Source organism: Cricetulus griseus (genome assembly GCF_003668045.3).
Source record: "Cricetulus griseus strain 17A/GY chromosome 1 unlocalized genomic scaffold, alternate assembly CriGri-PICRH-1.0 chr1_0, whole genome shotgun sequence".
Classification (NCBI taxonomy): Eukaryota; Metazoa; Chordata; class Mammalia; order Rodentia; family Cricetidae; genus Cricetulus; species Cricetulus griseus.
The window spans coordinates 28,103,063-28,125,080 of NW_023276806.1; the positions used below are offsets into that span (position 1 = coordinate 28,103,063).

Below are 22,018 nucleotides of genomic sequence, written 5' to 3' on the forward strand. Positions count from 1 at the left end.
TTTGAATTATACACAACAAACCTCTCACCTTGTTTAATAATTCCTCCTTTTGTCTATGTACCGAGATATTTTACCCCTTAACCCTTGCACCTGGTTTGGGCAGGGAGGGCAGAGGATTTTTAAGATCATCAAAGCAAGCAGTACTAGGAAATGCTCGCAGAGAACATGCCTAGTTATATGTAAAACAGCAACAACAACAAAATGTTATTTGCGGTGTGAGATAGCTCAGTGGGTAAAGATGCTTGGCACCAAGCCAGACAACTGGAATTGAGTTTCTAGGATCCACATGATGGAATAAGAGAACTGAGCTGTCCACAAGTTGTTCTCTGACCGCCCCCCCCCACACACACACAGAGGCAATAAAGTGTTTTTAAAGAATTCTTGCTAATCTATTATGGCTCTTTAAAGTCTTTCAAATACATTAGCATATTCATATCTTTTTGATAATAGAAAATTAAAACCCCAGGAACTGGAGAAATAGCTCAGCAGTTAAGACAGTTGCTGCTCTTGCAGAGGACGGGAGTTCAGTTCCCAGCACCCACACCAGGCAGCTTAGAGCCCCTTGTATCTACAGCTCCAGAGGATTCACCACCTTCTTCTGGCCACTGTGGGCACCTGCAGTCACACACTTGAACACACACACACACACACACACACACACACACACACACATACACACACACTAAGTAAATAAACATTTTAAAGAAAAATTTAAGCCCTGTAACATTTCAAAAAATATACTGAAGAAACTCTAACCCACGACTGGAGTTAAGTATGGACTCCATCTCTCCATCTCCTATACAAAGCCCTCGGGATCAGTTCTGTCTCATGGATCTATTGGCAGCCACCAAACAACGATCCTGCCCTCCTTACACTCTTGTTTCTTTTCTCATAGCTTTTCTTCCTTCCATTCATTCGGAGGACTTCTTCCTTCTTACAGCAGCGTGCTACACCGCATTTCCTCGCGTTACTCTTCTTTCAAATGTGTAGTTGATGAGCATGGGACTCAACTCAGGAAAAGAATGGGACAATCTGTGACTCGTTTATGCACATATTCATTTTAATATTTCTCTGTGTGTTTGTGTGTGTGTGTGTGTGTGTGAGAGAGAGAGAGAGAGAGAGAGAGAGAGAGAGAGAGAGAGTGTGTTAACAGATGGGATTCACTACATCACTTTGCCATGTTTCACTTTATCCTGAGCTTTCAGAAAACTGAAAACGAATCTTAGTTAACACAAATCACCTTTGGTTTGGTTACGGGGTGTGAATAAAGATAGAGGTTTAGAGAAGGCACAATGAAGACTCCCTTCTACAAGTACAAGAACCCAGACGGGTACCATGGGACAAACTCTTCCAACATTGCTGACACTTTCACTTCATGACTATGATATACAAGCAGCTACCCTTTTGAAACCAAAAACAGATAAATACAAACTGGACAGTCTTTTTATTTAGCCAGATACTGGCAGGTGGTCAGAGCTGAGAAGAGAGCTAACTCTTTATTATCCAGAACATTCTAATCCAGTTCTAGGATGGCAAGAAGCTCCTGGGAGTCAACACTAGTTCTATGTGGCTGCTTACAGCCTAGATCCTGGTCAAGCACACAGTTAACACAGAACGGTCATGACAGTGACCCTACTTCCCAGGGTCAGATTCCATCCTATGGAGTCTGGTGTGCACATCACTCAAGAGCCCTGGAGATCAAGATGCAAAGCCAGCCACAGCCATAGAAGCAGGCAGCAGTTATACACACTTTTAATCCCAGCAGCCACACTAGCTAGCTATGGAGGCCAGGCGGTCGTGGTACACACTTTTAATCCCAGGACTCAGGAGACAGATGCAGATGGATCTCTGTTCCAGGCCACACTGACCTTCACGAAATAGATCAGTCTGAAAGAGAAACTGCTCACACAATGGTAATCTCAGCACTTGGGGAGTGCCTTTAATTCCAGCGCTAGGGAGGTGGAGATAGGAGGATATGGCTGGAGAGAAAGGAATACAAGGTGGGAGGAGACAGGAGCCCAGGGATTGCAGTCTGAGACTTGGGAGCAGTGCAGTCTGCATTGCACCCAGGATTCCTGGGGCCAGGATCACCATTTCAGTCTGAAGTAGAGGTAAGAGCTGGCAGCTTGGCTGCTTTGCTTTTCTGATCTTCAGCTTGAACGCCAATATTTGTCACTGGGTTTTTATTATTCATGTTACAGAAGGTGGTTTTGTTGTACTCAGCAAAAAGTGGAAGTTCAGAATTTGGGACATGTAACTGGGTGACCTTGATGACAACCTCCTGGCACCACAGTTAAGTAATGACCAAGACACGGAGTTGCTCCAGGGCCACAGAGAAGCTAAACATGACAGCACATTTACCATAATGTTCATTGGTTTGTGTTGGTTTGCCTCTCTTATGAATTACTTTTCTTCAAGTATTGGTGGCAGCACTAAAACAAACACAAAACAAATGAAATGTTAGAAATCCCTGTGATGCAGAGGCCTGAAGCCATGAGACTGCACACACATGACCAACACCTGATGGAAGTCATGAGCCTGCACACATATGACTACCAAACATCTCATGTGCTTCATTAAAAGAGACGTCTTCATTTTAAACCAGTCTCACTGCCTCAAAACCCAAGGTTTAGATAATTATGTGATTATGCCGCCAATCTCTGGAAAACATGAAAGAAAAAAAGTATTTGAGGTGAATAATATTAAAATCCCATCTAATGTATGTGGAGATGGTCAAATTCCAAGGGTTCCAAAGCAAAAGGTTTTTGTTTTGTTTTGTTTTGTTTTTGTTTTTTCAAGACAGGGTTTCTCTGTGGCTTTGGAGGCTGTCCTGGAACTAGCTCTTGTAGACCAGGCTCACCTGCCTCTGCCTCCCGAGTGCTGGGACTAAAGGAGTGTGCCACCAACGCCTGACACGAAAGGTTTTTTAGGAATGTTTTAAATTTTTTAATAACTTTAAATTATTCTGTCTTTGTTCTCATGTTTATATATTATTGTTTTGCCTGTATGCAGGTACGTGCATGCTTGGTATGTAAGGTGGCCAGATGAGGATGTTGGATACCCTGGAGCTGGAGTCACAGTTGTAAGCCACCATGTAGGTGCTGGGAAGCAAAAGCAGCCAGTGCTCTTAATCGCAGAGCCGCCTCCCCAGCATCCTACTCCAAGTCTCTTCTAGAGGCTCAGACTGTGCTGCAGCAGCCACTGTTAGGCTCTGCCTCTGAGACAGGCTTGTTTAGAGAGATCCTCATTTTTATCTGAGTTTTGTCACTTGGTTAATATGTGGCTTTGGGGAAACTATTAGTCACCCCAAGGTTCTCTGTATCCACACCGTAAGAATATTATGTCTGCTACATAGGTTTCTCTCAGGCTTAGAGGAGGATGAGCATAATTCTGACATTTGAAGATTTCGGTAAAAGTGAACTAGTATCGTGGTTTGAAAGAAAAATGGCTCACATAGTCTCATAGGGAGTGGCACTATAAGGAGCTGTGGCCTTGTTGGAGAGGTGTGGCATTTTTGAAGGAACTGTGTCACTGGGAGGTGGACTTTGAGGACTCAGATGCTCAAACCAGATCCAGTGTGGCAGTCTCTTCCCGCTGCCTGCTGATTGGATGTAGAACTCTCAGCAACTTCACCAGCACCAGGTCTGCCTGAATGCTGCCATGCTTCCTGTCATGATGATAATGGACTAAACCTCTGAAATTATAAGCCAGCCCCAATTAAATGCTTCATTACAGTTGCCATGCTCATGGCGTCCTTTCACAGCTATAGAAACCCTAACTAAGACAACTATTATCACAACTTTTTATGTTCTCAATTGGGGAGAGTGAGTTTGGGGCTTTTGTTTTCCATTTTATGATAGATGCTTTTGCGAGGATTCAGGCATTATGCTGTCCTGTCCCTGTCACCTGGCAGAATGCACTCAGGCATTACCCTTGTCATCCCAGGGTTCTATGGTTGCATAGTCCGCACACTGTTGCAAAAGACCCCTTTAAAAGAAAGATATCTGCCCACTTACGCTCTTTTCTCCACTCCTCTCTTTCCCTGCTCTCTTTCCTGCCATCTCCTGGGGCAGATAAGACTTTTCCCATCTCCCTCTTCTCTTCTGCCCTCTCTCTGTGTTTCTGTGTCTCTTTGCCTCTTTTCTCTTTCTTCTCCCCCACCCTTTCCCTTTCTAATAAACCTTCTCACTTAAGGTCTGTCTGCTTGGCATGTTTGTCCTGCCACCTCAGTCACCCTTGCCTGCCATGGAATCTGCCAAGGTCCCCTTGAACTTTATCATAACAGTTTTGCTCTTCCCTTTGCCAGCTATTCAAGGCATGTTTTATGGGGCCTTCCTGTGGACAACTCTGCAACATGGAGCTACCAACAGAGACTTACATACAGGGAGCCCTTAGTACAAAGGAGTGAGCACACTCAGAGATGTAGGTGTTTATTCTAGACTTGTTCTGTTCAAGATACCCTGAGAAGTATTGAAATTGTGTGACCAGAAAATCACTAAAATGACTTTGAGACTTAAAAATTAACCCTTGGAACATGTCTCTGAATAAATGCTTTGGAGGTAGTCACACACTTTGGAGGTAGATTCTCTAGTATCTCCCACAATACAATTTATTAATTGCACAAATCACTTAACTTTTGTGTGGCTTGCTTTCCTCATATTCAAAAGAGAGATATGAATTCTTAATAAGTTTTAATTTGTGTTGGCCGTTCACTAAATGTATTAAGGGCACTGGGGAACATTTGCAGCATGATTCTAACCCTCCAGTGAGATAACACAATCGAGTAGTATAGTAGACTTGACAACATGATAGAGAGGCCTTATCTGTAGAAGAGACATTGGGGTTCATGCAAGCTAAGGTTTATTATAGGAAAAAGGCATGGGAGCAAAGTAATGATTGGAAATATAAGCTCATTCATTCATTCATTCATTCACACATACATTTATTACACAGCAAAAATGGACAAGATACTTAGCTCAGAATAGGAACTCAGTTAATGTGAAGGCTTCCCCATGGATCTCACACATCTGTATGAGTTCCTGACTCTCTCTAGGTCTTAGCTGGGCTCTTCCAGCAGCAATTTCTGCTCAATTCCATCTGTTGTGTGGCTATCAAATTTATCATTCCAACCATGCATCTTTTAATGTCCTACAGGCAATGTCTGCTTTGGGAGCATTTATTGAAGGAAATCTCATCAAACTATCCCACAGAACTCTAAAAAACGAGGTCTGTTTCTTTGTAGGTTTATAACTGTTGGCCACACTGTGGCCTGTATTTGGAACACCCACTGCGAGAGGAGAACATTATTGAACTTGAGGGGGTGGTTGTCCCACAGTGGATCAACTGAAGTCTGGTGTGTCACTGAAAAGCACACTTCTGATATTGGGCTAGCTGGGTAAATACCTGATAATTGTTTACTGGGTCAATGGGTTTCCATGCGGGCACCAAATCATGGCTATGACCAGTGGTGACTGGGGCTGAGTGACTGAGAGGACACAGAGGTAGTGAGCTGGCAGCAGGTGGAGCCAGCTAAGGCAATGAAAGTGCCAGACCAGTAACTCCTCAATCCTCTAGACCAGGGTCAATTCATGTCAGAACATCTTTATAAAATGGAAACTTAATGTATGGTTATGTTTCCTTTGCTCAGAGTTACATGTGGTTTTGATGCATAAATGTGGATTTCTTTTGAGCAATTGCTTCAGAGGTAGGTGTTGCTTCAAAGAACTAATCACATGTATATGATATTGTTCTCATGGAGCTTTGTAGAAAATCACTGTTTTATCGCGAACAAGACAGTCCATGAATGGAACCTCCGTGTGTGTGTGTGTGTGTGTGTGTGTGTGTGTGTGTGTGTGTGTGTGTGTATGAGTGCATGTGTGTGTATGTGTATGAGTGAGTGTATGTGTGTCAGTGTGTGAGTGTGTGTGAGTGTATGAGTGTATGTGTGTGTATGAGTGTGTGCGAGTGTAAGTGTGTGAGTGACTGTGTGTGCGCGCTTGCGTGCACATTTAAAGGAGTCCCGGCATAGGCTTCAAAAGGCACCTCCCCTTGTCTAATTTTAAATGCTTAGCCCTTTTCTTTCTGCATGGGTTTCGGTCAATGAAGACTTCAATTACTTTTAGACAAGAAAGAGTGAAGTCTGAAAAATACAGGGTTCTTCCAAACAGATTGTTTTTCTTGGAACCTGGCCCATAAGCCATCATCAGTGGATGTAACCTTTAGAAACAGAGCAGGTTTCTTCTCCTCCGTTTTTATGAGGATTCTATTGGTTGTAAGTGACAAAGGATACAAATGAAACTGGTTTAGACAAGTATGTATCTGCTCCTGTAATGGAAGTATCCAAACCCAGCCACCGCTCAAATTTCTTTCTGTTTGTTTTTGTTTGTTTGTTTCCCTCTCCTGTTTTAAAGTCCAAGTAATGAGAAGGCTGTAGCCGCTTCTGGGGCTTCCTCTCTACAGCTTCTACTTGAGTAGAAGAGTACCTTCCCATCCCCTCCCCCACGTTCTTAGCATAAATTCTGAGATGTATTCTGACTAGACCACTCTTCAGCCTACCCTGATGATCTGGGGCATACAGGTTGCTTCGGGAGTCTTGTGCTTCACTCCTCAGCAGGACGCAAGCAAGACCGAAAGAGAGCCTCTGAGAGTGGATTGGTACATCAAAGTCAGGTCTGGAAGGAGGGAAAAGAGACTTAAGAGACAGACTCCTCTCCATGCTCGAGTCACCCCACCCTTTTTACCTCTGAACTCTCCTCCATAGGCAGTGAGTGGGGATCCTTTTCCTGAATCTCCTCTTAGGATTATTTGTCCAGTGTGTTTCTCCTGATAGAAGGCGTGCCTTCCAAACTGTGATGGTGTTGTAGATGACTGAAATGTAGAATGAAGGTGAGATGTCTTCCCTGGCCATCTACTTGTCTTGGAGATTTAGGGAAAAAAAACAAAAACAAACAAACAAACAGAAAAACCCGCATTCTCTATTATATGGAATGCAGGTCTATTATGGTACAGGATTCCTGCAAAGTCACAAGAATCCAGAAAACTACAAACCCCAGCATAGTGGCTCAGCTGCCATCCCAGCACCAGGAGGCAGGAGGAGTGCAGCAAGTGGGAAACCAGCCTGGTTTACAGAGTCGCCTGGCCAGCTGGAGCTTTGTAGCGAGACTGTCTCAAAAATGAAAAAAACAGATGAAAGCAAATCCAAACAAAAACGCTTGAAATAAGCGTTGTGTCTCCCACCGCTTGTCTTGTACCATGCCCTGTGTCACTCTGAAGTACAAGTTGACTCACCTGCAGTATAAATCTCCAGGCTTTCATCTTGGGCCCACCAGGCACTTTGTAACCACAAAGCAGTCGCTGCAGCTGTACCGCCAACTGTCTCCTCACGCACATCTCCTGAGCCCCCAACTTTCCACTAGACTCCCAAAGTTCCCGCTTTATCATTTTACACATTTATTCTCATTGTGCTCCTTGTTAAAGTAGCCATTTCCCAACCCACCTTCATACCAGGAGACAAAGAGGAACAAGAATGGAACCCGAGATAGGTTATTAACTGGTAATTTATTGGGAAATATATACTCACATGAGGAATCAGTAACCAGATTTGGCACTCCGAGAAGGCTGGTCTCAGATGCTTCCCAAAGCTGGCTGAAGAGAGAGAGCGAGAGAGAGACTGGCTCCGCCTCGCCCTTTATCCTATCGTTTGTGTACCTGTGACCACGCCCACCCAGGCACGGTCATCCGTACAGGTGTCCGGATCTCTTCCTACAAGGAAACCTTCTTATTGACTTTCAGTACACAATGAAAATATTATTTCTATTGATTGATACAAGGCTGTTTCCATTTCTTAGCAATTGTGAACAACGCAGCCATAAACACAGATGTAACAAGTATGTCTATGGTAGGATTTTGGATGTATACCCAGGAGTCATGTGGCAGTTCTGTTGTTAGGTTTCTTGAGAAACCTCCATACTTATTTCCATAGTGACAGACTAGGTAAAGAAAAGATGGCATATATACACATTGGAATTTTATTCTTTTATAAGAAAAATGAAACCATGCCATTTGCAGGAAAATGAGCGAAACTTGACATCATTATGCTGAGTGAAATAAGCCAGACCCAGAAAGGCAAATGGTGTGTGTTTTCTCTCATGTGCAAGACCTCCATTTAAGTGTGCATGCGTTATTGTGTTCAAGTGTGTGTGTGTGTGTGTGTGTGTGTGTGTGTGTGTGTGTGTGTGTCAGAGAGAGAGAGAGAGAGACAGAGAGAGAGAGAGAGAAGGGGGGAGGGACCCAGAAAAAGGATCATGAAAGAGGAAGAATGGAGAAGGAAAGGGGAGAAAAAGAGCACAATAGAATACATAGGATATGAGAGCAGAAAGGGGCTACTGGGGGGGGGGAGGGGGACCATCCATAGGCTTTCAGGAAGACAAAGAGAGCAGTGGTAGAAGAGAACAAAGTATGTATAAGCATTCCATAAAGAAACCTGTAAGCCGCCTGTGGCGCACGCCTTTAATCCCAGCACTCAGGAGGCAGGGGCAGGCGGATCTCTGTGAGTTCGAGGCCAGGCTGGTCTCCAGAGCCAGTGCCAGGATACGCTCCAAAGCTACACAGAGAAACCCTGTCTCAAAAAACTAAAAAAAAAAAAAAAAAGAAAAGAAAAGAAAAAAAGAAACCTGTTACTTCGTATGCTAACTTAAAGGGTAATAAAAAATGGATTTCTATATGAGAAGAATAGCTTTTATATTTCTGGTGTTAGGAAGCAGTCTTCCAAACTGACAGTTAAAAAATTAATTTATTTCTGCACTGGATACGGTGATCACACCTTGAATCCCAGCACTTGGGAGACAGGGGCAAGAAGATCTCGGAGTTTGAGGCCAGCCTGGTCTACAGGGAGAGTTCCAGGACAACATAGAGAAACCCTGTCTCAAAAACAAGCAAACAAACAAAAATTCATTTCTGAACAGCTCAAAAGCTGCAGGCATCCCCTGCCCTGTGGCAGCTTGTTCCCTTCTCCAGCATGTCTTTTTCTTGTTACCATTTGTTTCCAAAGCTATCACATAGATCTCAAGCCTTGCTTCTTCTAGTCTCCTTACATCAGACTTCCCGCAATCCCAGCCGTAGCTGCTGTTGCTGTTCCTTAAGGTCATGGCAATCTTGAGTGACTTTCGCTTGTTGTATAAAGTTCATTTGATGAAAAGTCAATGGCTGCTCTGGCTGAAATAACATAATTCAGCAACTTGGTGGATTAAAGTAAACATAATTATGTTTTACTCCCACAATTCAGGAAGCTAGCTAGGCACTGGCAGAAATGGCGACAGGTCAGAGCATTCTGTTGGTTTGTAGATCGGTGTTGTCTTGCTAGATCCTCATTGAGCAGAGAGATGTCATCACTCACAGCTCTTACTGGTGGGTCACTAATCCTGTCTTTTGTAACTGCCTCCTAGAGGGTCCCCCCCACTCCACCGGAACCCCATGGCATTGGGGGGGGGGGGTACAGCTTCAAACTGAAAATGGTGAGGAGCTCTAATAGTCCATCTGGGCCGGTGACTGTTTCATGTTGTCTGGGATGGCATTTTGTGATCTCATCTCCTAAACCTGAGCCATGCTTTTTGTTTTCTCCAATCTTCTTCCTCTCAGGCCCATGTGTCCTCCTCCAAGTCAGGGCCCATGGCAAGATTCAGTGCTGGATTCCTGCCCCATCGCTGCCATGGGGCCATGCTCTCCCCTAATTCCCATACTATCCAGAACTGGGCTACAACTCCAAGGGAGCTGAGCTCTTCAAATGTGTCCAGATCCAGCACTTTGTCTATAGAGAGGACTCTTCCCCGGGAGAATAGGTTAACTTACTTCAGGGATATGTGTGACTTCACTGAAGCACATGTGGCTGTTTAAACATCTCTATGAATCAGATAGAGGGACCAGCAGTAGATGGTAGTTAGATTCATTTTCCGTTCCGTTTTTGGTAGCAGGTACTTAGCTCCTCCCCACTCAGGAAGGAAGTCTGTGGGTGTGCCATGATTTCATGGGCTGTTCAGCAGTCTGTGATGGCCAGAGTTTGGAAGCGCTGTCTTCTGTGGATCTGGGTGTGCTGTCACTTGGCCTCCAGAACATGTCACTCTGGGCCACTGCTGGTCACTTCAAGAGTCTCCCAACTCGATGTTCCTGCTCTCTAACAGTCACAGCACCTTAGCCAAGGAGACTTGTTTCCCCCAGGTCTACAAAGCAGCAGCAGCCTTTTCCCTGGCTTTAAGTACCATCTGTAAGAGCTGGCGCTAAACTTCTGCCTCTAACCTGGACCAGTTTCCAAGCTCCAGACATCCTTCTTGCCTTGACGCCTAGCATACATCTCAAACTTAACATGCCTGAAATTCAATGTCCATCTCTCTCTAAATGAGCTTTCCATACATTTCCCCCATCTCAATAAATCATAACTGGGCTGCTCTGATTGCTCAAGGAAAGGCTTTGAAATTCCTAAGTTACCCCTAGCATTGAATGCTGAATCTATCAGCAAACCTTTTCTGTCTAAAATTTAACGTCTATTTAGAATCTGACCACTTCTTACCATCTCCCAGGTAAGCACACCTCTCTTTCCTGGTTCTGGTGATTGTCTTCCTTGCTTCCTGTGGAATATTCTCCACAAAGGGACTATCTCTTCAACATGGGACATGTAGGCCTGGTGAGATGGCTCACTTAGTAAAGGCTCTTGCTGTCAAGCCAGAAGACCTGAGTTCAATCCCTAGGTCCCACAGAGTGGATGGAGAGAACCAAGTCTGGCGAGTTGCCTTCTGCCCTCCAGAAATGTGCTACGGCTGGCTGTATGTACACACACACACACACATACACACACACACACACACACACACACACACACACACACACAAATAAATAAAAATTGTTAAAAATTATAATGTGATATCATGTCACTTTTGTTTTCTCAACATGGAAAACATCTCATTTAACTTACTAAAATAAAGCCCACTATTCTGCACATCCCAGTGCCACCACCTGGAAACCCTCATCCTTCTACTGCTACAGTTCTGACTTATTCCATTACATACCTCCTTCGTTAACCCTCTCCAGTCAGGATTGACCTTGCCAACAAGCAGTTGACACAGTACTAAGTCTGGGCCATGCTTTCAGGGTCCACGAAAACAAATTTTATCTTAGAAACAGAAGAAAACAATCCAAGTTTAAAAAATATTTTTTAACCTTTGGTATTAGTATGCTTGACCTTACAAAAGTACATTCAACAAATACAATTTTGGTATTTTCAATAAAGGGACCCACATTGGTAAATTGCCCAATGTGGGCTTGAAGGAAGCATTCTGGACTGAACCTGCCCTGAGCTGGGCAAGTCACACCAGCAGGCAAGTGACACCATTGCTTGCTTCTTTGGGAATGTGCCTCCCATGAGATCTCATTCATAACTCTCCAGCAAGGATTATCCTTTGTCAGGCTCAGCACTGTAAACTTGTACCACACAAACAATGATGTGCTGCGTCTGTGGCCGAGGTCCCAACTTTCTATGGAGCAGGGTCACTCATGCCTGCCATAAAGGCCACTTCTCTCCCAAGTGCAGTGAGACAAGGCAAAAGAAAATTCCCTAAAAGGAACCAAAGAGACAAGGTGGCTCAGCTTAGATGACTGCATACGTAGTTTCAAATCTTCTGAGGGGGTTGGGGGCTTTACTACTCTGAGCCACCTCACTTTTTTATTTAAAAAAAAAAACAAAACAAAACTTGGCTTAGATCTGCAATCCCTGCACTGGGGGTACATGCAAAGGATGAAGACTCAGGTAGGGGTCTGTAATCCCAGCCTCCTGGGAGGTTGAGCAAGAAGGTCACAAGTTCAAGTATAGCCTAGGCAACTTAGTGAGATCTTGTCCAAAATTAAACATTTTTAAAAGGGGGTGGGTATGTAGCTAATTGGTACAGTATCTATTTAGCAGGTGTCAGCCCCCCTCCACACACACACACAAGGATATAGAGCCAGTATCAGAGAAATGTTTATTCAGCATTATTGAAACAGCCAAGATATGAAATTAGCCTAAATATCCATTAATAAATGGAAGGTAAGCCTGGCTCAACTATATGATGAACTCAGTCAGTCATGAAAAGGAGCATCCTGTCCTTTACAAATCAGATGAACCTAAAGGACAGCATTAAATCAGAGAAGCCGGACACAGAAAGGTAAATACCTCACGATCTTGCTCAGATTTTGTGGCGATTTGAATGAAAATGCCCCCGTTGCCTCATAGATTTGAATGTTTAGCCACAAGGGAGTGGAATTCTTTGAGAGGATTAGAAGGATTAGGAGATTTGGCCTTGTTTTGTACACTTCAAATACGTATCTTTTTTGTGTTAATTACAAGAAATAAACACATTTGAAAAACCAGGCTGAAGAGATGGCTCAGTGGCTCAAAGGACTGACTGCTCTTCAGAGATCCTGGTTCAATCCCCAGCACCCATTATACCTCTAGTTCCAGGGGATTCCATGCTCTTTTTTTGACTTCTGAGAGCACTAGGCATGCATGTAGCACACAGACACACATGCCAGAAAAATACCCGCTCACATACACTTAAAGAAAAAGATTCTGGACCATCTTCTAAAAGATAAGAAAAGAGCTTATATTCTTCGCCTTGATGCTCATAAAAATTTTTTCTTTCCTTAAAAGATGTTCCTTTCCCCTGCTAACTAAATGGAAGTTTTTGGCTACCGGAGGAACACAGTAGATACTGTACTTTGCATGTTGAATGTTGAGCATTTCCTGGCTGGTGAAACGTAGCAGGATGTTGTCTTGAGATATTGGGAAGTGGCAGTGAGGAAGACTAAGGCCACTGGGGTAAGCATCTGCCACTCCCTGCCATGCTCGCTGGGTTAGGAGTATTGAAGCCTTTTTAACTTATGACATTTTCAACTTTGTGGAAGGTAGCCCCACTGTAAGCCGGGGAGTGCTGCGCTTGCTCAAATTGCTATCAGATGTGATCCATGAAACAGATTCCATAAAGATACTTCACACAGGAAAGGGGAACACTCCTCCACTGCTGGTGGGAGTGCCAACTTGTACAGCCACTTTGGAAATCAGAATGGCGACTCCTCGAGAAAATGGGAATCAGTCTACCACAAGATCCAGCAATTCCACTCTTAGGCATATACCCAAAAGATGCACATTCATACAACAAAGACATTTGTTCAACGATGTTCATAGCAGCATTATTTGTAATAGCCAGAACCTGGAAGCAACCTAGATGCCCCTCCACTGAAGAATGGATAGAGAAAATGTGGTACATTTACACAATGGAGTACTACTCAGCAGAAAAAAAACAATGGAATCTTGAAATTTGCAGGAAAGTGGATGGAACTCAAAGAAACCACTCTGAGCGAGGTAACCCAATCACAAAAAGACAAACATGATATGTACTCACTCATAAGTGGATTTTAGACATAGAGTAAGGGATTACCATCCTACAATCCACACTGCCAGAGAAACTAGTAAACAAGGAAGACCCTAAAAGAGACAAACTTTGTCCCCGGAAGAAGGGGAAAGGGTCACCAACCCCTGAGCAAATTGAGAGCATGGGAAGAGGGGAGAGGAAGCTATGAGAGTGAGAAGGGAAGAAAAGGAAGGATGCAGAGGTCATGAGGAAGCAGAAAGGTTGAGTCAGGTGTAGATTAGAAGAAAGGACATATGACAGGTAGGATTTTAGTTGGGGGGGTGGTAGAGGAAGAAGGGAGGGAGAAGGGAACTGGGAATGTCCTGTAATTCAATCTTGTTTGTAATTCAAATATATAAAAATAAAAAACTAAAACAAAACAAAACAAAAAAGATACTTCACACAGAAAGTCAGATCCTGGAATGTGCTCCTCCTAGCCCGATGCACATGACAGGAATACAACTGTGATCTCTCAGAGTTAATGGGATAGCAATTCAGAAAACAACACACCAATTTGAACTTGTGAGTCTTCAGACAAGGGGTTTCCCAGCCCTGGTGTCACAAAATGCTCCACCCGGGACTTTAGAAAGGTTGATGGTGTAGCCACAACCTGACTTGGGTTTGATGATTTGAGTTTTCCAGGCATAACAGGACTGCTGCACTCAGAATAGTTGTGACTGCACAATTTCCAACCAGCCAGTCAACATTCTAGCATGGAGCATGGAGGGGCTCACAGTCCCTGCCCTTAGCTGAGGAGCTATGCATAGTAGGTGGCTGCAAGGAGAGGGAGAACCAGATTTCATTAAGTGTGGCCCTTGGTAGGTCAACTATCAACAGGCAGGTGGTCCTATGCCTTATATAGGCAGTACAAACTGAACTCTTTGGGGTTTTGTATTTTTTAAGAAAATAAAAAGACAGCCGCACATGCCTTTAATCTCTAATCTCAGCACTCGGGAGGCAGAGGCAGGTGGATCTCTGTGAGTTCTAGGATAGCCTGGTCTACAGAGAGAGCCTCTCTCCAAAGATGAAAAATGAGGAAGAGACCAGAAATAGGGAAAGGAGAGTACGAAGTAGATCTGGGAGAAGTTAGGGAGAGGAGGAGAGTTGAGTCCGAGCGAAACACACCGTATGTATGAATACTCTCAGACTTTATAAAAATACATTTCAAAATAAACAAAAGCACACCATCTTTTTTTCAGGTGAATTTACATTTTCAAAACCATACCCCATCACTTTTCTCCCTATCTTTTCTTCCCCCAGTTGTTATAAAGGAAGCAACTGCATCTTCTTCCCCTGTAGTCTCTCTGTGTGTAGCCCTAGGTTGTAAGGAGGACCCTCTGACGCTGAAGCCTCAGAGGGTCACTTGTGAGACACCAGCCAGGAAGCTCACACACACGAATTTGTAAGGAAAGAAGCAGAACCAGACATCTAATGAGAACAGAGATATTTGATGTGGATACTTCATAATTCCACTGTTCCTATATCATACTTTCAAGAGCGATTTAGCCTCACCTCAAACCTCTTATGTCCTTTGACGCACAGTGTTGATAGCACCTGGTGTATCCCAGGCTGGTCTCAAACTCCCTATGACACTGAACAACCTTGAACTTCCGGTCCTACCGCCTTCACCTACAGAGCACTGTGATTCCAGTAGTGCACCGCCAGGCCTTCATGAGTGCTGGACAAACTGGCTATGGCATTCCCAGCCCCACTGGCTTCTAATGCTGGTGAAGCTGCCCCCATCCCTGTTGCCATTTACTTCATTTCCGTGCTCTAAAAGGCTCACCGGAGGCATAGCCTTGGGAGAAAGAGTCTTCTTGGATCACCTCAGTGCTAACTCATTTTCTGAAATCCTTACTCAGGAAAATAATCGTTTGAATTGAAGTTACATTCAGAAACAGACCAAAGATTTTAAGCCAAGTGCCCAACTTAGAGCAAAGGAAGAATGCTAGCCAACTAGTAAAATGAAGCCACTGTATTTTGTAATATCCCAGATCTCCTCAGCTCCAGCATTGTGCTCCTAAGAAATATTTATCAATGAAGAAGCATTGTCAAATGCCATTATAGAACCCTCCTTTCCACCCAATGCTGTTCTCTCCTCCCTGTTGCCCTGCCCTGCCCAGCACACACTCTGCCTGGGCCTCCCTAACCTAACTCAGAACTTATAGCTGGCCCCATTTAATGGCCTCTTTCCAGGGCTACAGCATGTCATCGTTACCATGTGCTGTTGTGGTGTGATCTGGCCATTCAGAGGTCAAGAGGATTGTCATCTTCTATAGTTCCATTCGGATCCCCCAGCTGTGGCCTGTCACGGCAGAAAAAAAGTGTGCTCTGGAAGAAAGAGGTAAGACGAACTCATCTTTGGCCATTTGTGTTTTCTGAGTCCTTCAAAGAGCAATGCTCCTTCACAAAGAGCAGCGCTCTTTCACACAAGAGCAGTAACCCTTCATTAAAATCAGGCTACTCAGAGACAGAGGAAGATTGTCAAGGCTCAGTAACTGCCCTGGGTTTTGCTCCAAGGCAGGAAATAGCTTGGACGACCCAAAAAACAAAGTAGACTTCTCTCCAACAGCAAGCTCAGTCTGTGGTGGGAACAGTGTTGCATAGACCATGTGGATACATTAATGACCACCCCCAAATTAAAATGAAACATTTCTTCTATTCTTTAACCCTCCAGAATACCAAAGATTCTATATGTAATGCTATCTCCTATCTTTTCCCATCAGATCTGTGACTACCCCTCACCCTACACTGTCAGGGAAAGGGGGGGCTCCCCAGCCAACACCTTTCTGATGCCTGAAGAGCCCACTTTTTCCGGAGGAGATACTAAGTGGGTCACTTCCCTCTTCTGGCTCCGCTATAAATTCCCTGTGCGGACTTGTCCCCTATTCTATTTTCAAAATCAAATGGCCAGCTTAGTCCCCCCAGAGGCCTTGACTACATCCAGTTAAGGTCACGGTCAGGACTTGAAAGCGGTTCTCTCCCTCCTACCATACCCCATAGGCTCATTTTTTTTATCCATCCCTCCACCCTTCCTCCCCTTTCCTCCTTCCTCTCCTTTTTTCAATAGCTCTGTTTTGTAAAGGGCCTGGCCACACACAGAGAATATTACAGGAATAAAACCTGGAAAAGAGCACATAGTTATGAAACATTAAACCTCAACTTCTCTTTATTTCGCTCCCTGAATTTTCCTCCCCCTCCGAGAAAACATGAGCCTCTGCAGATTTGTGGTTCATGTTATCTTCAGCTGTAAAACCCAGCTGAACCAACAGAGCGCCCTTCTTGGCTTCCTGCTGTCCAGAGGTTTGCAAAGGAGCTACTGTAAGGCAATAGTCACCTCTGGCTTTCTGGACAACCTTTTGAAAGGAAACATTAAACTGCCACAAGCAGACAAAGAGCTCTATACATTGTCAAGCTCTGTCCTAATGAGATCTGTTAACGTCGGTCCTGTGCCTGTTTAAGAAGGTGGACAGGAACGTGAGAGGGCCGGTGCCTCCATGCTGCCTGAAGACTGCCTTTCAAAACAGAGTTAAAATAAAGTTCAAGGGTCCTTCTATCACTTCAATCACTCCAACCTAAGAAGCTCAGTGGGAATTTGGCCTGAGGATAGAATGCCACATCAGACATTGATTCAGTTAGCCAACCCTTTTCAAGGTGTCACCCATTAATTTATTGACTGCAAATAGGAATTTTGCCCAAGGCCAAGACTCACAATTGGTCCCAGTTGAGCTGAAATGGATTTCCACAAGTGGCTAGGGAAACAGAGGCTACCCTTCCAAGTGTTTCTTCTTCGGTCCACTCTTGCTTTCTTTATCCCCTCTCTGGCTTTGACCCATTAATAACTGAGCTCTCAAAGAGCTTCATTAGTTGGTGGCATGCAAAACGGCTGCTCAAATGTTTGCAAGCAGCTTGATCCTCAAGCTGCCAGTGTAGACACTGCATATCAGAGGTGGCTGTGGGAGCTGATTGGCTGCTTAATTTGGACATTACTCTCTCTCTCTCTCTCTTTTTTTTCTCCTCTCTCATCTTATGAATTAAGCACCCAGTCAGTAAGAAGTGAGACAATATTCTTATGGAGTATTCTGTGTGTTAGTCTAGAAGTCTTGGTTTACATAAGCTTTCACATACACAAGTAATGCAAAAATTCTAATACAAAATGATTCCATTTTATACCTGAAGTGTCTATCTAGCATACAAACTACAAAACAGAGAAGGATTATTTAAATACAGTAATGATTTTCTGGATGTCATGTATAACAGAGAAGTCATGGTCAGTCTATGGAGCTGGGAAAAGGACTGATGTTTTGCAAAGATTACAGAGTAATTCTCCCTGGCTCTTCAACTCTGAGACAACTTATGAGATTCTCTTAGGCTTAGAGCTAAATTCAAATGGCTTTTGTATAACCTGGAGACCCAAAGGCTAGAAGGAATTATCTCTTAGAGAAAGGAATAGTTCCATAGGTGCAGGTGGAGGCCTATATGAGGATGGAGTTCGTGTTTACAATATCATGAAACAAGCAACCTAATGATAAATCATAGGACAATGACTATGGACACTGTGACCTATTTGCCTCAGGATGTTACATGTGGCTCAGAGGAATAGGAATGTATTCACACATAGCCTTAAAGTCGCAGCAATTTTAAAAAGACTGTCAGTGCTGGTGTTAACAGCACAGGAAAGCAATATTATACCGTTCTACCTGAGGGACTGTAAAGAAAGCAGTGGGCTTGGCTGGGGGTTTAGCTCAGCTGTAAAGAGTTTGAGTATCCTGCACAAGGCCTTGGATTCCATCCCTAAAAAGTAAGAAAGCTTGCTATGGTCAGCTGATAGATACAAAGTATCACCAGAGAGGCTGGAACAATTGCAGTAAGAAAAGGGCAAAGCAGGAGTTTAATCTTATCTGTAATAAAGACTCCTTTCTTGTTCATCTTTTTGTTTGTTTGAGACAGAGTTTCACAGTCCTCAGACTAGCCTAGAACTCACGGCAATCCTCCTGCCTTGACCTTCCACTTGTTGGGATTATCTGAGCCACCTGCCATCCAACCAGGTTTTCTTTTCTTCTTTCCTTCCTTCCTTCCTCCCTTCCTGCCTTTCTTTTTTCCTTCCTTCCTTCCTTCCCCCCTCCCTCCCTCCCTCCCTTCCTTCCTTCCTTCCTTCCTTCCTGCCTTCCTTCCTGCCTTTCTTCTTTCCTTCTTATGAAAAAAAATTCGTGTTGTTACTTACATAGTTCATGTATCAGTCCTTTCAAACAGTTAAATGGTGGCTGTAAAAGCCTTGATTTGGATCTAGAGAGATGGTTTTGTAATTAAGAATTTTTTACTGCTATTTATGAAGGTCCATAACTGGTTCCCAGAACCTACATGGCAGTTTATACCCAGGAGATCTGCCACCCTCAACACCCTCTTCTGGCCTCTGCAGGTACCAGGCACTCGTGTGATCCTACATAATGTAGGATGAACACTCATACATGTAACATAAAATAAATAAGTTTTTAAAACAAGATAAAAGTCTGATTTATCATATTGCTTTCTTTAGAAAAGGACTAATGTTGCCCTGAACACACTTTCTACAGGTTGCCACACTTTCTACAGGTTGTTTACTAGCAAAGAGCTGTCTAAGAGAACAATGGGAACAGAGGGCAAAAGCCTGGATTTGAACTAAATTTCATCCTGTAATAAAATATCCCCTCCCCTCCTCCTCACTCTTTCTTGGTTCCCTAACTGACCCTAAGAGACAGCCTTCTAGAACAGCAAAGCACCTGAGGAACCTTTACCTTGTAACAAAGCCCCAGACCTTAGCACAACTGACTCCATGATGCAAGTGCCACTCAAGCATTAAAACTCGGTATGCAGACAGCACCATCTGCCAAAACTGAAAACAAAAATCTAAGCTATCAAAGCTCATAGTTCTGGGAAAAGCTGTGAATGTTCTAACCTTGATATGTGGCTTCTATAGTTCTGCTTCTGGCTAACTGTTCTTGTAACTGAAGTATGTCAGCCCAGAACATGGTTTTTGTGCTTAAAATCTCACCCTGAAAAGGGCTCGGTGCTACACTGGGATCCTGAGCACCCAGTGTAGTCCCTGGCTGGCTAATAAAGACTTTCTATTGGCAGTCTTGTCTGGTGGATACCCCTCAACAACCTCATGCCTTCACTTTAAGGTTAGAGTTCTGGTTTAGACCCCATTGTTCCTGGGAGCTAGTTCAGTTCTCTGTGACCTTTTAAGGTCTTCTCTGAATCCCAGAACTTGGGAGGCAGAGGCAGGTGGATCTCTGTGTGTTCAAGGCCAGCCTGATCTACAGAGTGAGTTCCAAGACAGCGTCCAAAAAACAATACCGAGAAACCCCTGTGAGGTGGGGTGGGGGTGGCGGGGAGAGGGAGGGGAGTCTTCCCTGGCCAATGGGGCCAAACTCCTCCCGCTACTGACTTCAACAGAGGGAAGCAACTGCTTTTCCAGAACAGGTTATATCTGTTTTCTGGGGAAGTGGTCTCTTTAACTGCATTTCCCAGGATTTTCTCCTAGGGGAGTCAATTCCTCCAGAACTCTCTGTCTGCCTCCTCCTCTCTCCTCCCTCTCTCCTCCCCTCCCCCTTCTTACCTCCAAATCCTTCTCGTTTTTTCCATCACTCTGCACTTCCATTTCTTTCCAACTCCATTCTCTCCCTAGTCGGATTTTGTATCTGGAAAGATACAAAGTAAAATTTTGTGATGAAAAATTTCAGTAATACCTATAAATAATAATTTTTAAAACTCCAAGAGGTTAAAGCCAAAAGGTAGATTCACTTTTAATGAGTCTTTTCTTTTTAAACCTTGCTTTTATGTCGTTCCTTTTTATCTCTTCATCAAGGAAGCTGTATTCCATCAAGCCTCAGGGCATGATAAATAACTTACTAGGATGCTCGGCTGCACATTACTCTCCCACAGGATGAGTCAACACAGATTGGTATTATCTACATTCTTTAAATGGTTTCCTGCAGGGCTATCCCACCCCACTCCTTCCACACATCCCGAAAAGCACCAAAGATAAAATATTAAAAAAAAAAAATCTGATTGCTTTGTGAGAAATGACACCAGGAAAAGGTGTCAACACTCCAGGTGACACAGAACCTGACAGAAGAGCAGCCCTTCTCTCTCCATCGGCCAAAAAGAAAGGCCAGTACCCCAATGGACAACGAGAGAACTGCACAGAGCTGTCTGCCTGGCCAGCCTGTGTGAAGAAACATTTCTAACCAAGTGCTTTCCCGAAGAAGTGGAATTCCATAAAGGGACATGTCTCAGGTGCTGAATCCTTCCTTTGAACTTGAGCCTTTTGGCATTTTCATTTGCATCTGTTTAAACAGACACATGACCAGCATTTATCAGTCCAGCCCCCTGAGTGGGGCCTTTTCACTTCTGCACCATGAAAGGAAGCTCCGGTAGAAATATGATTTTTTTTTAATACCTGACAGGCTGTGACCTGTAGAAATCTCTGGCAGAAACACAAAATCAATCAAGTTTCATTTGAACTATTCTTTGTCTCTCAGGAACCTTTGATAAATCTCAGATGAAAATTCTCCAGTACCTCCCAAGCTCAGGAGGGTAACTGAACGCTTTGATTTTTGACTTTGTCATGTAATTGGGGTGGTGATGTTATTGATCTGTTGCTCTCTGGTCCAGTGGATTTATTAATTTGCTTTTCTAGTCAACTAACTTGACAGGAATTTATTTACAAATGATTATAGTTACTGCGACTGGGCAGAGGCCACAGGGTAGCAAAGTCAATGGTTTTAACAATTTTTGCATGATCATAATAAATATGCAGTTAAGTTGGAGAAATTAGGAAAAGCATTAACCCCTTGTTGTTCTCCTCCTCCTCCTCCTCCTCCTCCTCCTCCTCCTCCTCCTCCTCCTTCTAATTGAATTGCTGCAATTGGTTTCATTACTTGCAGGGCAAGGAAAAGGAGGTAGGATGAATCCACTCAGCACCTTCAGCAAGAGTGATCTTTCTAAATACAAATATCACCTGGCCTAACCCTGCCTAATGCCCTCACTGTGTGTGATATAAGACCAAGCACTCACTCCAATACCCAAGATCTCCCAAGCCCCTCACTAGTTAACTCTGCCATGTCAACTACTTGCAAGTAAGAGTTACCAGCTTCCCACTTGCTCTGTGGACTTTGAATATGGTAGCCTAACTTGGACTACTCGATCAGCAAGTCCCCATTGGCATTTTAGAACAGTAACTCTCTTCCTCTAGAATTATGAGGAGGTTGTGGTATTTCACCCACCATTTTCAATTTTTTTCCCTATCTTTGTCTTGAGAACAGGATTGTGCCTTGGGCACCAGAGGTGAACTGTTTTTATAATATATTCATAATGCATTCCGCATTTTTTCTCCATAGTATTTAGCCCTCTTTGGAATCAAGTTTGGGAGCACAACTATCCATTTATAGCAGTCAATATTTCCTTAATGAAATATATTGCAAAAACAAACATAGTAACCAGAAGTCACTCAGGACTAGCACTACATGCATGACGAAATGCACAGCTATTTTGTATGCCATTGAAAAATGGAGGGGCTAGAGAGATGGTTCAGGGGTTTAAGC

At 43.8% G+C, this 22,018-nt stretch overlaps 1 protein-coding gene across 2 annotated transcripts; it reads right to left on the bottom strand.

Annotated features, from left to right (window-relative positions):
- Positions 1–1,398: 1,398 nt before the first annotated feature.
- On the bottom strand, positions 1,399–20,337 carry LOC103161649. 2 transcript variants are annotated; one of them, XM_027395716.2, is made up of 7 exons: positions 20,217–20,337; positions 20,032–20,113; positions 15,652–15,764; positions 7,580–7,644; positions 6,741–6,867; positions 6,556–6,671; positions 1,399–2,432 (listed from the first exon to the last, which is right to left on the bottom strand). In XM_027395716.2, the coding sequence occupies exons 3-7, from the start codon at positions 15,678–15,680 to the stop codon at positions 2,404–2,406; spliced, it is 366 nt and encodes a 121-aa protein (XP_027251517.1). In that variant the 5' UTR covers positions 15,681–15,764; positions 20,032–20,113; positions 20,217–20,337; the 3' UTR covers positions 1,399–2,403. The 2 variants fall into 2 exon arrangements, with proteins under 2 accessions (XP_027251517.1, XP_027251516.1); XM_027395715.2 differs by lacking the exon at positions 1,399–2,432 and having other exon boundaries at positions 6,218–6,671.
- Between the last annotated feature and the right edge of the window lie 1,681 nt (positions 20,338–22,018).

Coding starts and splice junctions, on each gene's coding strand:
- LOC103161649 (XM_027395715.2), bottom strand. CDS start 15,680: ATGGCCAGATCACACCACAACAGCACATG. Junction 7,645..15,651: donor TCACACCACAACAGCACATG/GTAACGATGACA, acceptor CTCTCTCTTCAG/CCAGCTTTGGGAAGCATCTG. Junction 6,672..6,740: donor CTATGGAGGAGAGTTCAGAG/GTAAAAAGGGTG, acceptor CCCTCCTTCCAG/ACCTGACTTTGATGTACCAA.